At 42.1% G+C, this 12,634-nt stretch overlaps 1 protein-coding gene across 3 annotated transcripts in view; it reads left to right on the forward strand.

The window, feature by feature from the left end:
- Nucleotides 1-12,634, forward strand: part of IDS (iduronate 2-sulfatase) — a 30,085-nt gene that overhangs the window by 8,143 nt on the left and 9,308 nt on the right. For 2 of the 3 annotated variants that reach the window (XM_069811148.1, XM_069811149.1), the window contains 2 exons: nt 10,292-10,432; nt 12,255-12,391. In XM_069811148.1, the coding sequence (XP_069667249.1) occupies nt 12,260-12,391 (132 nt within the window). In that variant the 5' untranslated portion in view covers nt 10,292-10,432; nt 12,255-12,259. Of the gene's footprint in view, nt 1-10,291; nt 10,433-11,621; nt 11,776-12,254; nt 12,392-12,634 lie in introns of those variants that run through there. The other variant, XM_069811147.1, reaches the window with a different exon arrangement.

The raw sequence follows: 12,634 nt of genomic DNA on the forward strand, positions 1-12,634 counted from the left end.
AAATTGGAGCCCAATGTGGCTCTTAAAAAAATCAGTGGTGGTGGTATCCTTATTGACTCAAATGAAGTCAAAGTGAGGTCTGTTTTGTATTAACTGGAGGACACAGGTCAACCCAACCCAGGGTTAGATTTCTTTAGTTTGACCAATGTGCTATATTCATCAAGTATTTTAGGTAACGTTTTCTTCATTAATTAAAAGTAAACAGATCCAGGAGCTAGTGAGATTTGATTTTTGCTTCCTTTAGTGGCTTTTTCAAACACTGTCACTATGTGACTTATTCATTGATATTCCTGTCACATCCCTTGGAGGGTTTTGGTTTTCTAATCGCTGTTGAACTTTGTCTGTTCAAGTTAGCACGGTGCTGATTTTCATATTTTCTTTCAGCTCACACTTTGTTCTTGTTTAATTGCCAAAAGTAATAGTCATCCAAATTCTAAACACAACTAACCAAAGTGCAGATTTTCTGCCCTGCAGTGGTTTATTCTATGACTAGAATTTACCAAATAGTTTTTTAAATAGCAAAGCATCACATTTTTTTGCTATTTTTAAATTTTTTCATGTTTCTCATTACCAAAAAAATGTATCCACAGCAGAAGTGTCCTTATATAAATAGAAAAGAGAACATTTAATGTGCAGTGTTTTTGAATAAGAAATTGTATAAACTTACAATTGGGAAAAAAAGCATTAAGTAGTTTATTTAATAGAAATACAGCATCTCTTTGGCTTACCTTTAAATGTTGCATTTAATTTTAATTCAGTAAACTAAGACTGATTGTCCAGGTAGAATATTTGTTATAAAATTCCCATGGTTTTGCTCTAAAATTAATTATGTAGTTGACTAATACCATCACCTTAATCCAACACAAAGTAATTTAATTCTATAATTGGTGTTCTTATCATTGAAAAATATAGAGGTGTTTAACATGAGGTTTCTAAGTAATTTAAAAATTGCAGTAAAATTCTGCTTGCGTTTTCTCTAAATTTGCTATGTTTTTTGTTAACTTCCACTCCACCTCTACTTGATCAGTCCTGCATGTTATGAAGGGAAGGCAATCTGAGCTTCACATTGACCTGATAATTCATGTGAAAAGACAGACTTGTCAACTGTTATGAAAATTAGGAGCTCTTGTCTTCACTAAACATTTGTATTTTAACTAAGGAAATTGCACTAGGAATGGAACCTTTCACCAAGAAGGACAGAGTCCGTGAGTTAAAGGAACTGATTGTGCCTATCATATTATGCCTAGGGAAATTGATAGGTATTCTGCATGGAACACTAAGCTTCTAACTATGTATGTTCCTCCTTTTTTAAGTAAAGGCACCTAGTAATTTTACCTAAAGCATTATTCAGATTAAGAACTTTAGTACTGACACGGGTCAGGTGTTCCAAGAATCTCAAGGATCTGCATGTCTGGATAATGCTGACTTCAAATGAGATTTCTGTCCATGACTCCTCTGGGCTTCTTTCAGAAGTCAAGCCGGATAAGACAAGATAAATGCTTAAATGCCACCAAATCGAATAACAGTTTTCAGATTTTGTATACAAGAGGTGAGTTCAGTTCAGCATGCCTTGCAGCAGTATAATAATTTGCAGCAATATAGCACGTGGGTTAAAATACTGGCACCCTGATGTAGAAACACTGCACAACGTATACTTTAGCCAGTGACGCAGAACAATTATAAATCAGGCTTCATCTTATCAGTAATCGGATATAACATAGCTCCTTCTGCAGTGTATTCAAGGAAAAGGATCAGGTTAAATGTCAATATGATTTTGGCAGATTTACATGGCTTTTACAGAGATAAAACACTAACCACCTACTTGCTGCTTTTTATTCTTTGACAAGGACCTACTTATATCTCACCACATTGAAAAGACATACAAAGATATCTAAAAATCATACAACTCACTTAAGTCTCTGATTTTTCAGCCATGAAGCAAAAAGCCTATTGTTAACAAAATTGGATGGGAGACAGAGAATGAAAGTGAACAAGATCAAAGAGATGAGCTTTTTTTTTTTTACCTTGGTTTCAGGTTTGAGCTCTAGTAAGATGACATTTTGGAATCATCTAGGAGCTGTCCAAATTAAATAGAAGATAAAAATCAGAAATTATAGGTATTATAGGGTTATGTAACAACAAAAATTTTGGAAGATAAGATTCTAGGGGGACAGAATAAGTAACCACAATTTTGAGTTCTAGATGAGCAAAGTAAGTGACCACAATTTGGGCCATAATCTGTTTGTCTCCCATTTCTCCCTGTTCTTTAATCCTATCCTTTTATCAAAGGGGTGAAATCTTCTTAGTGAAGAAACAAACACTTCTGTGCTCAAAGTATTGAAACAGCATGAAAGCTTAGCCTCCAGTTGCCTCCACACTCCCTGGCCTGCTAGCTTCCAAAGGCAGACAGTAGCATTGCCCATGAGGCAGCACTGCAGAAGGGGTAACCAGATCACAACTGCTCCCTCCTTAGCAGCTTGGTTCTGTGCCTCCCTTGTGATTGCCTGGAGCAGCAGAATATTTTGCTCAGCGGAGGCTGGAATTTCTGCAAAGTCGTTTCTATTTATTTATTTTTAAAAGAAGGCTTATAACATTATCATGTTCATGAAAGTTGACAGCTAGATCAATACTTGTTTTTGGTTGCTGATGCTTATAAAGTTACAATTTATGTTCAGTTTCACCTTTAAGACCTGCAAGGGCTTTGCCTTTATTTTACTTCCCTGGTTTTCCAGTTAATTTCTGATGGATTTTGGAGTTTTCATATCCTGCTGCTCCCCGCTATCACTATGGCTACCTCCTCCCAGGAAATCTTTTTTCCAAAGCTTATGGCTGCTGGAGCATTTCAAAGCAAAGGTGGCTCATGAGTTTCATTTTGTGACTCAACGTGGTAGATGTGAAAGTCCTTTATGTAAAAAGTGATCAGAGATATTATTTCACTTGAACAAACACATACTAGAACACATTTGTCCCTTTGTGGTTTTTACTTGAACCTTTTGGACCATAGAATACTATTAACAAATTATGGGAAAAGGAGTGTTTGGAAGGGGCATACTAGTTTGACCTGTTCATCAAACAGCTCCTGCAGAACACCTTTGAGTCTCATTGACCCAAAGGAAAATGATGGTATCCAGAAAGGACTAGTTACCTTGTTGAAGTGCCATGCTTAAAAGCGCTGAGTAAACTCAGCATAGGGCCTTTGGGATCCAGTACGCTGATAGCTATTATGGTAGGAGATCAAGGATGCAGGTTAGAAATAATCTCTGAGTTTTGTCTCCTTTAATACTAGCAAAAGAATGAGATGTAGAATCATTATTGTAGTACCCAGACACAAGCTATTCCATCCTGCAGTCATACTCGGGGTAGTGCCAATTTCTGAATACATTGTGGATTGTATCTTGATCTGTTACGTATTGAACTGGGAAAGTGACTGTTGTGGAAATGTGGTTCTCAAGAATTTTTCTTCTGGTGGACCAGAAAGTCTGCTGCGGAGCTTTTTCTGTACTGGGGTCATACCTGGCACATTGATGTTCTGCTTCTGGAGGTATAGGCCATTTTCAGCACATGAAACAGTGTTACTCATGGGTAGCTGTAGATCAGCTTGTATGGTCTTGCGAATCAGAATTTGGAAACTGCTGGCATAGTAACAGAACCAGTCTCCTACTGTGTACACAGTAAACTCAGAGCAGTGCAAAAAACGTCTACAGTGGCTGTGAGCAAAAATTTTTTTTGTAGTTCTGAATCTTCTGCCTCACAGATCTGTTCCCTAAGGTGAACTGTGAAGAAGGGAGATAGTAGAGAAAGGAAGAATTTGATCTTGTCAGAAGACATTGTTACTCACTGTTACAATTGCTAGTTCTGTGTCTCTTGGTCTTACTACTGTTCTGTTTTAGTCAAGCATGATAAAAAGTGTCATTAAAAGAATCCTAAAGAGTAGCAAGTCCTTGCTAATTTCTCAAAGGCTTTATCCTAACCTTGAGCAATTTTTAAATCTGCCTTGCTCTGCCCAATTACAGATCCCTGCTTATCCTCTCCTGTGCTTCCGCCTTCATGACACTTGCTTTGCATCCCACAGTTTGCACATATATGAGAGGCAGGGTCTGCGTCTTTGCAGGAATCGCTTCTCTCATGTTTTGTAAGTAGAATGACACTACAGAAAACATCACCTTAGTCAGAGCGCAGTAGTCGTGTACTTTGGTGTCCTTGTCAAATTACTAATTGCAAGGTTTTAATGTTTGAAATGGAGAGTTGCTTAACAGAAGAAGGTGACCTCCCTGTTAGCAATACCTGAATACTGATGAGCTTATTCACTTCCCCTCTAAGGCAGTTGTAACAGGGGAATAGAGGGTCACTTAGATTTCACTGTTAATAATAAATGGGGGTCAGATTATTTTTGGTTTTTTAACAATTTGTGCTGATTTTGGCTGGGATAGAGTTAATTTTCTTCACAGTAGCTAGTATGGGGCTATGTTTTGGATTTGTGCTGAAAACAGTGTTGATAACACAGGGATGTTGTAGCTATTGCTGAGCAGTGCTTACCCAGAGCCAAGGGCTTTTCTGCTCCTCACCCCACCCCACCAGCGAGGAGGCTGGTGGGGCACAAGGAGTTGGGGGGGGACATAGCCGGGACAGCTGACCCAACTGACCAGAGAGATATTCCAGACCATAGGGTGTCATGCTCAATATATAAAGCTGGGGAAAGAAGAAGGAAGGGGGGGGACATTCAGAGTGATGGCATTTGTCTTCCCAAGTAACCATTAGGTGTGATGGAGCCCTGCTTTCCTGGAGATGGCTGAACACCTGCCTGCCAATGGGAAGTGGTGAATGAATTCTTTGTTTTGCTTTGCTTGTGTGCACGGCTTTTGCTTTACTTATTAAACTGTCTTTATCTCAACCCATGAGTTTTCTCACTTTTAGCCTTCTGATTCTCTCCCCCGTCCCACTGTGGGGGGAGTGAGCGAGCAGCTGCATGGGCCTTAGTTGCTGGCTCGGGTTAAACCGTGACACGACTGTATTTTGTAACTACACTGAGGATGTCATCCAAAATACCCTCTAAAATCCTCAGCAACTATTAATCCAGAATAGCAAACAAAACAGAGTTTGTATATGTTTAAATAATAGAGCAGTCCTTGCCAGCTACCCACATTGAAAAATTCAGTAGTATGACATGACATCTTGTTTACACAGGCTTTCCTGTTTGCAGGCCTTATCTCTTTATTGTACTCACCATGTAACTTGAGAAATTGCCTGTGTCAAGGCTTATGTGCATGAAAGTTATTTCTTAGGGGCTACGCTGCAGTGTGCTTGCCTGCCCTCACTAAGCACTTGGGACAGCGTGATTTCTTTGAGCATTACCTGAATTGTAGGCATGCTTCCTGAAATGGGTGCAGGGAGGGTCAGGAAGAACTCCAGTTCCTCAATCCACCCATCTCTTCTCTGACCAACACATCAGAGACGGATCTGGTAGTATCTAATTTGCCACATTTACAGGCCAAACAGGAAATGGGAGAAACCGTGACTGAGGTGTGCCTTTGATTCATAGCTTTTGGTGGTGGTAACAGCACCTGCCTTACCTATTGCCCGGTACTCTGAAGTCAGTCCAATTAGTATCTTAGAAACAGCTCTGATACTACATGTGCTTGGGAAAACTCATTGTGTGAGATCACTAACCTAGGACTTGGGGGAGAGAGAGAGCACGCGCATGTTGCAGGTGAGCAGATCTGCATGACTCACCTCAGCCATGGAGCAATGACTGTATATGAAATGAAGGCTTGTAATGAGTGTTTTTTGATTAGGAATGTATTATCTAAGGCCTACAATGTATTTTCTAGTACATAGCTCTGCAGATTAGACTGCAAGGACAGACTACAATGGTATCTTATCATTTATCGTAAGAATGTTAATAAACTGAAAGTCTATGCAGATGCCTCTGATACTATGTTTTTAGCTTATCCTTGAGTGCTGATGTTCACAGATGACTTAGAAGTATGTTTGCTTTGGTTCTGAAAGTAGATCTATGGAATCTTTCAGAAATAAAAATCCTGTTTAGAGATTTATAAACATTATGTCTCAGGGGTTCAGGTGTATCCATGTTTGCTATAGGTATTTCACTTCCTCACCATACATGACAGAGAAGGCTACAGATATTAATGCACGTGTTAATATTTTTAACAGGTCTCTCCCATTTGCTTCTTAGCAGCTTGTACAGAAATAAATTTAATCAGTCCATAAACCAAAAAGGAAAACAGTGCTTTTTTTGAGGGAAAAAAACCCCCAATAAACCCCCAACCAGTTTAGGGATAAATAAATTTGCCCGTCAGAAGCTTCCTGTAGTGATTAGTCAAATACTTTCTATAATGCATGAGAAATAAATGATAATCTATTTCTGATTAGTTATATTGATTCATTGAAAACAGCATCACTCTTTGAGAATTTGAGTGAACTGATCACAGTGCCCAACCATTTGTTTGTGAAAACCTGTTTTCTTAGAATTACTGAGTGATGCAGAAAAATTCCTTAGACTTGCTAATGAATCTAACGTGGTATTTGCAGTTACTGTTTTGAGCCAAATGCAACTTCTGGTGAAATCACTGGGGGACATGTGCAAGGACAGATTACATACGTGATGAGCCAAGACATCCTTCCAGGCAGAGCTCAGTACCTGGGTTATGTTATATGGCCTGACGATATTCACTTAGTCTTAAAAACACACTTTATCTTCCTTGTCAGAGGAAACAGAACATGAAAACCTGCAAATCTTAATATTAGTTTTGATTCCCATCTTGGAAGCTATTCCTTGGCATGTTGTCCTCCATCCAGCAGAGGCGGATCAAAGCCATTTTGCAGCATAGGGAAACAGCAGAGAAAGCCAAGTTGATCACATACTTTGTAAAGCAAAATAAAATTATTTCTCTGATACTTGCATTAATTTCTTTATAACCTATTCCTCAGATGCTGACCTGAGAGACTGTTAACTATTAGTTTCTTAGGTTTTGGCTCAAGAAGTCTGAACACTAGGGAAGTACAGTTTCCAAACGAAACTGATGAAATCTTCCCTTAAACAGAAGCGTACATGTGGAAACTTTCTTGGAAAGCATCCTCAGGTATGAAGATGCTACTTTGTAAGATCTACTATGTGTCTGATAGTGCAGCCAATTCTTACAGAGTTGCATTAATAGGATTTTTCCCACTAAAAATATCGCTGTGCTGAATTTTTACCAGGTCTTAATGTGGGTCTGTCATAGAAAATAGCTGATTTTAAGATATTTAGCTGTTATGTTGGTGGCCTCATCTACATTACTAACACTTGTGCAAGCACTACTGTAGACCCCCAAACCTTCAGTATATGCCTCTGCATATTGCTAAGCTATCAGATTGTCAGATTTGATACTCAGTGGTGGTGGTAAGTGAAGGAGACTGACATTCATAAGGGCTTCTGGGACTTCTAGCAGAATGACTAAGGAGGAGTGTTGTATAAGGTATCTCCAGTTCAGGTAAGGTTTAGGTTTAACCTTTCCCATTACAGTCCTGACTCATCACACCCAATACAGCAGTGGTTTAGTTCAGGAGCTGAATAACAGGCAGCCCAAATGACCATACATCCAGGGTGGAGTGGACATCTGAGCTGTGAGACCAGTTCGTCAAAGACACACTATTAGGGCTGTGATTTTAGTGTCTGCAATCATTCACCTGGCATCATCCCAACTGGCTTTTCAGAACTTGTGTGCTGTTTGAAAAAGAATTTTTCCAGTGTAATTTGTTCTTCTAGTGGACTGAACTTAAGATGATTGCTAAATACTCATGTTAGGCAAACCAGGAAATCCATATCAAGTACCACTTAATGTATTTGCATTTGAGAGAGGCAAGTGTTGTGGTAATGAAATGCATGTGCACTAGCAAAATAGTTCCTTGCCTTTTTCCATAAAAAGTCTCCAAATGAAGAGGAGAGAAGTGTCACTTGGGGATGCACTGTTCAATACATTTCCAGCGGCTGACCTCTGCTAGAAGAGTTGCTGATACCTGTGAGATACGCTGCTTATACACAAAATTAATTCCAAAATATACAATCATCAAATACACTGAATAATATTCATGAGCTGGTTGCGTGTCATGTACTCTGTAGTAACTGAATTTGTAGTGACAGGGTTCTTGATTTGATTCAAGCATTACCAGTGTGTGTAGAAAGGAACTGTAAGACCCACATAAAAATAAACTTCACTGTAATAGTTTGGAGAAAGTATATGTGCTTGAATGTGTATGCATATGCTGTGTAATATGTAATGTATTGGACTTTTAAACCACACATCCCACTAACAATAGGATTGTGACAGACCATTTTAGCCAGTGTTCCTGGTAAGCTTATGGTGAGTGCATACACAGCATATTTCAAGCTTCAGATATGCTTCTTTATAGAGCAGAGAAACAGGCTATTTTCTGTCCCATTCTCTTAAAGAGTTAGCAAAGCAAACCAGTTCTAGGAAACTAAGGCAATCAGTACTGTTTGCAAACATCTGAAAATGCTTAACTCTGATGAATTGTATGTTTTTCTTAATTAGCTTAGGCTTCCTGGTTTTTATAGTTTTTCCCGTAAATCTGCTCTCTTCTGAAGTATTCCTATAGGTATTTTAACAAAACAGCTATCTTGCATTAGCAAAAAATTCTGGATTGAATTTGGCTTCATAGTTCTGTCAGTTTCTTCAGAGGTGAGAGAAAGGCTTCTTCTGGCTCTTAGGTGGTTCTCTTTTAAGTATTGATACCTGCTCCAGTGAAGGAAGCCACCAATTTGGGGAACATTGATAGCAATTCCTTGGTGTTTTTAGGGTAAAGTTCCTGTATTTCTGCTTCAGATTCTCCAGACACATACAGTTTCCTACATTTCTGCTTCATATTCTCCATTGCACATGTAGTATTACAAATGTGCTGTACGGTTGGCATATCTGGGTTGTGTCACGTGTACGTGTATAGAGAACTTGCACAAATGTGCTAAGTGTGCTGTGCCTTGCATGTATTGGAGGTACTGCGTGAGCCACCAACACAGCAAGCATGCAGGAGATCCAACCTACCCAAGAAGAGCTTGGCTTATCAAATGTGTTGTCCGTTTGATGTGCACATGCGCAGTATGTCCAACATCTCGAGAAGGCATCAAGTTTTGTGTGTCTTTGTGCTATTTATGCATTGGACATGCTGTGGATTAACTGCATCTGGCCAATCTACTGCCGTGTGTCTGAGTAAGTGATAGGGTATGCAAAAATCCCAGATAAGCCTTCAAAATCTTTATATTCCCTTTGAATAACAATTCTATGTGGGGGAAGAAAAAAAAGAGAAGCATCTAGGAAAGTCTGGACAGTAAGACTGTTTTCACGGCAATTTCTCTTAGTGCAGATAACTTCAAAGTTGCAGAAATACCACAATTTGCACAATCCCAGCAGCACAGGAGGACTAATCCACCTACCTGCCTGCCTCTGATGAGACAGGCTCTGCTATCTGGACTTTTCACACTCAGCTATTGATTTTTCTTTCCATATGCTAGTCCTCAGTATTAAAAAAGCGATGAATTAGGGCATTTCTGTCTCAGAACTCATGCTGCCAACATTTTAATTTTGATAAGGAAGAGCAACCGATACAGTCCTGAAGCACAGAAAGAATAAAATTATAGATTCCATTAGAGATACATTGCTTCTCTGTAAATGGAGGCTTTTTTCCCTGGGGTGTTTTTTTTTTTTTTAAATACTCTGATCCTAAAGACATTGATATTTGCCAGTACATTTCACTGTTAATCTGCCATTTGTAGTCAAAGGAGTACCTAACGCTTGTTAAAAAAGAAAAATCCACATGCCATCACAGGTACCATTGTCATAGTGGTTTTCACATGCAAATGAGTGAAAAGTTGGCTGTATATTTTCAATATTGGTATATTTGTCATCACTTTACCTGCTTGTTAAATGTTTAAGACCACATAGTTACGGTCATTTAATTCTTTTATAACCTTGTGAGCAGCTTTATTATACCATTTTGGTCTCTGGTAATTGTACAGTTGCAGATTGGGAAGCACCTGTATAGTTAACAGTGAATTTATTTTGTACAGGAATACTGGCAATAAATCTATTCTCTCTTCCACAATTAAAGATAGATGCCGTGAAAAATTTCAGAGCTTTTTATAAAATTAGTAACTTTTAATATTATGGAGAGGGGGTGATATGCAGCTAGCTTTTCAGTCTGCTAAAGCCAAGACTGGTCTTTAAAGGATTGGTCAAAAAAGCAATGTGAACTTCTCTGTCCTCTTCTGGCCCTCTAGACCGCTGCAACAGTCGAGTTGAAAAAAAGAGGTCAACTGGCTTGAAAGCAAGGCCCTGCCTGCCGTATAGCCACGGAGGAGAGCGCCTTGGCACAGGTGGACAGCTGAGCCCACCCAGCTGACGCTCCTATCTCACCAATGGTAAGTCCTAAAAACACTGGTAGTGGAGACTCGCCCGCTGCACAGAACATGCATTCTCACCAACAGCCTACAGGGACCTGACCCTGCTAGATCTTGAGGTAACTCTGGAAACACAGCGTTTGTTTAAAGAACAAAAATCAGTGTTAACTGCTTGTAGAACTGATTAACAAATAGGATTAAAGGACGACTCAGAGACAGCTTCCCTAAATACTAACCCTTGACTTCCTCGTTCCCCAGCGTTATTTGCATGAGAAAGAAGCGACTGTCAAACGCTGGGAAATATTCCCCTTCTGTCCTGGTTTCAGCTGGGATGTAGTTAACTGTCTTCCTAGTAGCTGGTACAGTGCTATGTTTTGAGTTCAGTATGTGAAGAATGTTGATAACACTGATGTTTTCAGCTGTTGCTCAGTAGTGTTTAGACTATAGTCAAGGATTTTTCAGCTTCTCATGCCCAGCCAGGGCACCTGACCCAAACTGGCCAACAGTGTATTCCATACCATGGGACGTCCCATCTAGTTTAGGAACTGGGAAGTGGGGGGGGCAGGGAATCGCTGCTCGGGGACTGGCTGGGTGTCGGTCGGCGGGTGGTGAGCAATTGCCCTGCGCATCATTTGTACATTTCAATCCTTTTATTACTACTGTTGTCATTTTATTAGTGTTATCATTATCATTATTAGTCTCTTCTTTTCTGTTCTATTAAACCGTTCTTATCTCAACCCAGGAGTTTTACTTCTTTTCCCGATTTTCTCCCCCATCCCACTGGATGGGGGGGAGTGAGTGAGCGGCTGCGTGGTGCTTAGTTGCTGGCTGGGGTTAAACCACGACACCTTCCCAGGGAGCTACCGCGGTGAGCGCCCAGGGGCTCCGGCCGGGACCTGCCGGAGCTCCCGTGCCCTACAGCGCTGCCTCTTCAGCAGCTGCAGCCGACACACACCGGTCCCGCCGCGCTGTCCTCCCCGCCTTCTTGCCGGCCCCTCTCCCGAGCGCTCTACCCACGGGGCTGCCGCCCGAACGCCGCGCAGCCCCCGCCGCCCCTTCCTCCTGCGGCCTCCGGGGCCGCCCGGCCGGCCGCGGCTCCCTGCGCGGCGCCACGCCGCCACCGTGTGGCGGAGCGGGGGAACGGCGTCCTCCCGGCGGCGGCGGCGGCGGCGGAGCAGGCGGTCCCGCCCCGGGGAGGCCGAAGCCCGCCCGCCCGCTCCCGCCGCCTCTCTGGGACATGGCGGCCGCTCGGCTCTGCCTCTGGCTCTGCCTGCTGGGGCTTCCCCGCGGCGCCTCCGCGTTCGCCCCGGAGGCGGCGGCGACCCGACGGCTCCGCGCCCGCGGGGCGGCGGTGGGGCCCGGAGGTGCGGCGGGGGCCCCGGGTGGGGCTCGTTCTCCCGGGCGGCCGGGGCGCTGGGGGAGCCGGGGCCGCCCCTTCCCCTCAGCTGCGGCGGGTCGGGCCCCGGGCGCTTCGTGGCGTGACCCGGGCAGGGTCTTGGGGAAGCTCGGCCGGCCGCTTGGAAGGTGCCGACCTTCAACGGCGCCAGCGTCGTCTGTACGCCGTTTGAGCCGTAGAGGAGCTCGCCACCTTAAGGGGGCGTTTTTAAAAATAGATATGTAATGAATTTTTTTGAGGCGTTTTATCTCTTTGGGGCAGGATTATATAGCGTAGCCGTGTCTGAGTTTTGCCTGCGGCTTAACACCCCTCTCAAAGCTCGTAGGCTGTAGAATTCAGTAGCGGGTGGAACTGTAAAATACCTCTTTATTTCACGCCGCCTTTCTGTAGCCAGCTGAAGGCAGCTGGAGAGAATGCCAATGTATTCCTAATTCTCTTTCTTCGTAGATGGCATGAACGTCCTGTTCATAGTTGTGGATGATCTGCGTCCCGTTTTGGGCTGTTACGGAGATAAGCTTGTGAAATCTCCAAACATTGATCAGCTTGCTTCTCAAAGTATTGTGTTCAGCAATGCGTATGCACAGGTGAGAGGTCTTAATTAAAAAATGCTTTCTCTATGCAAAATAATTACAGGTGTTATCACAGTAGGTGTTAGGCAGACCACTGGAAAAAGCAAGTGTTTATTAACCTTAAGTGTTTCCAGTAGAAAATAAGTGCTTGGGCTGAACTGTACTGTATGAACCTATTTTTACTAAGGTGAGAAAAATTAAAATGGGGCATTTGAGTGGTGATAATTGTGTAGCCCTTGGAGGAGTGTAATGTCACTC

The sequence above is a fragment of the Haliaeetus albicilla genome, chromosome 23 (assembly GCF_947461875.1).
Source record: "Haliaeetus albicilla chromosome 23, bHalAlb1.1, whole genome shotgun sequence".
NCBI lineage: Eukaryota > Metazoa > Chordata > Aves > Accipitriformes > Accipitridae > Haliaeetus > Haliaeetus albicilla.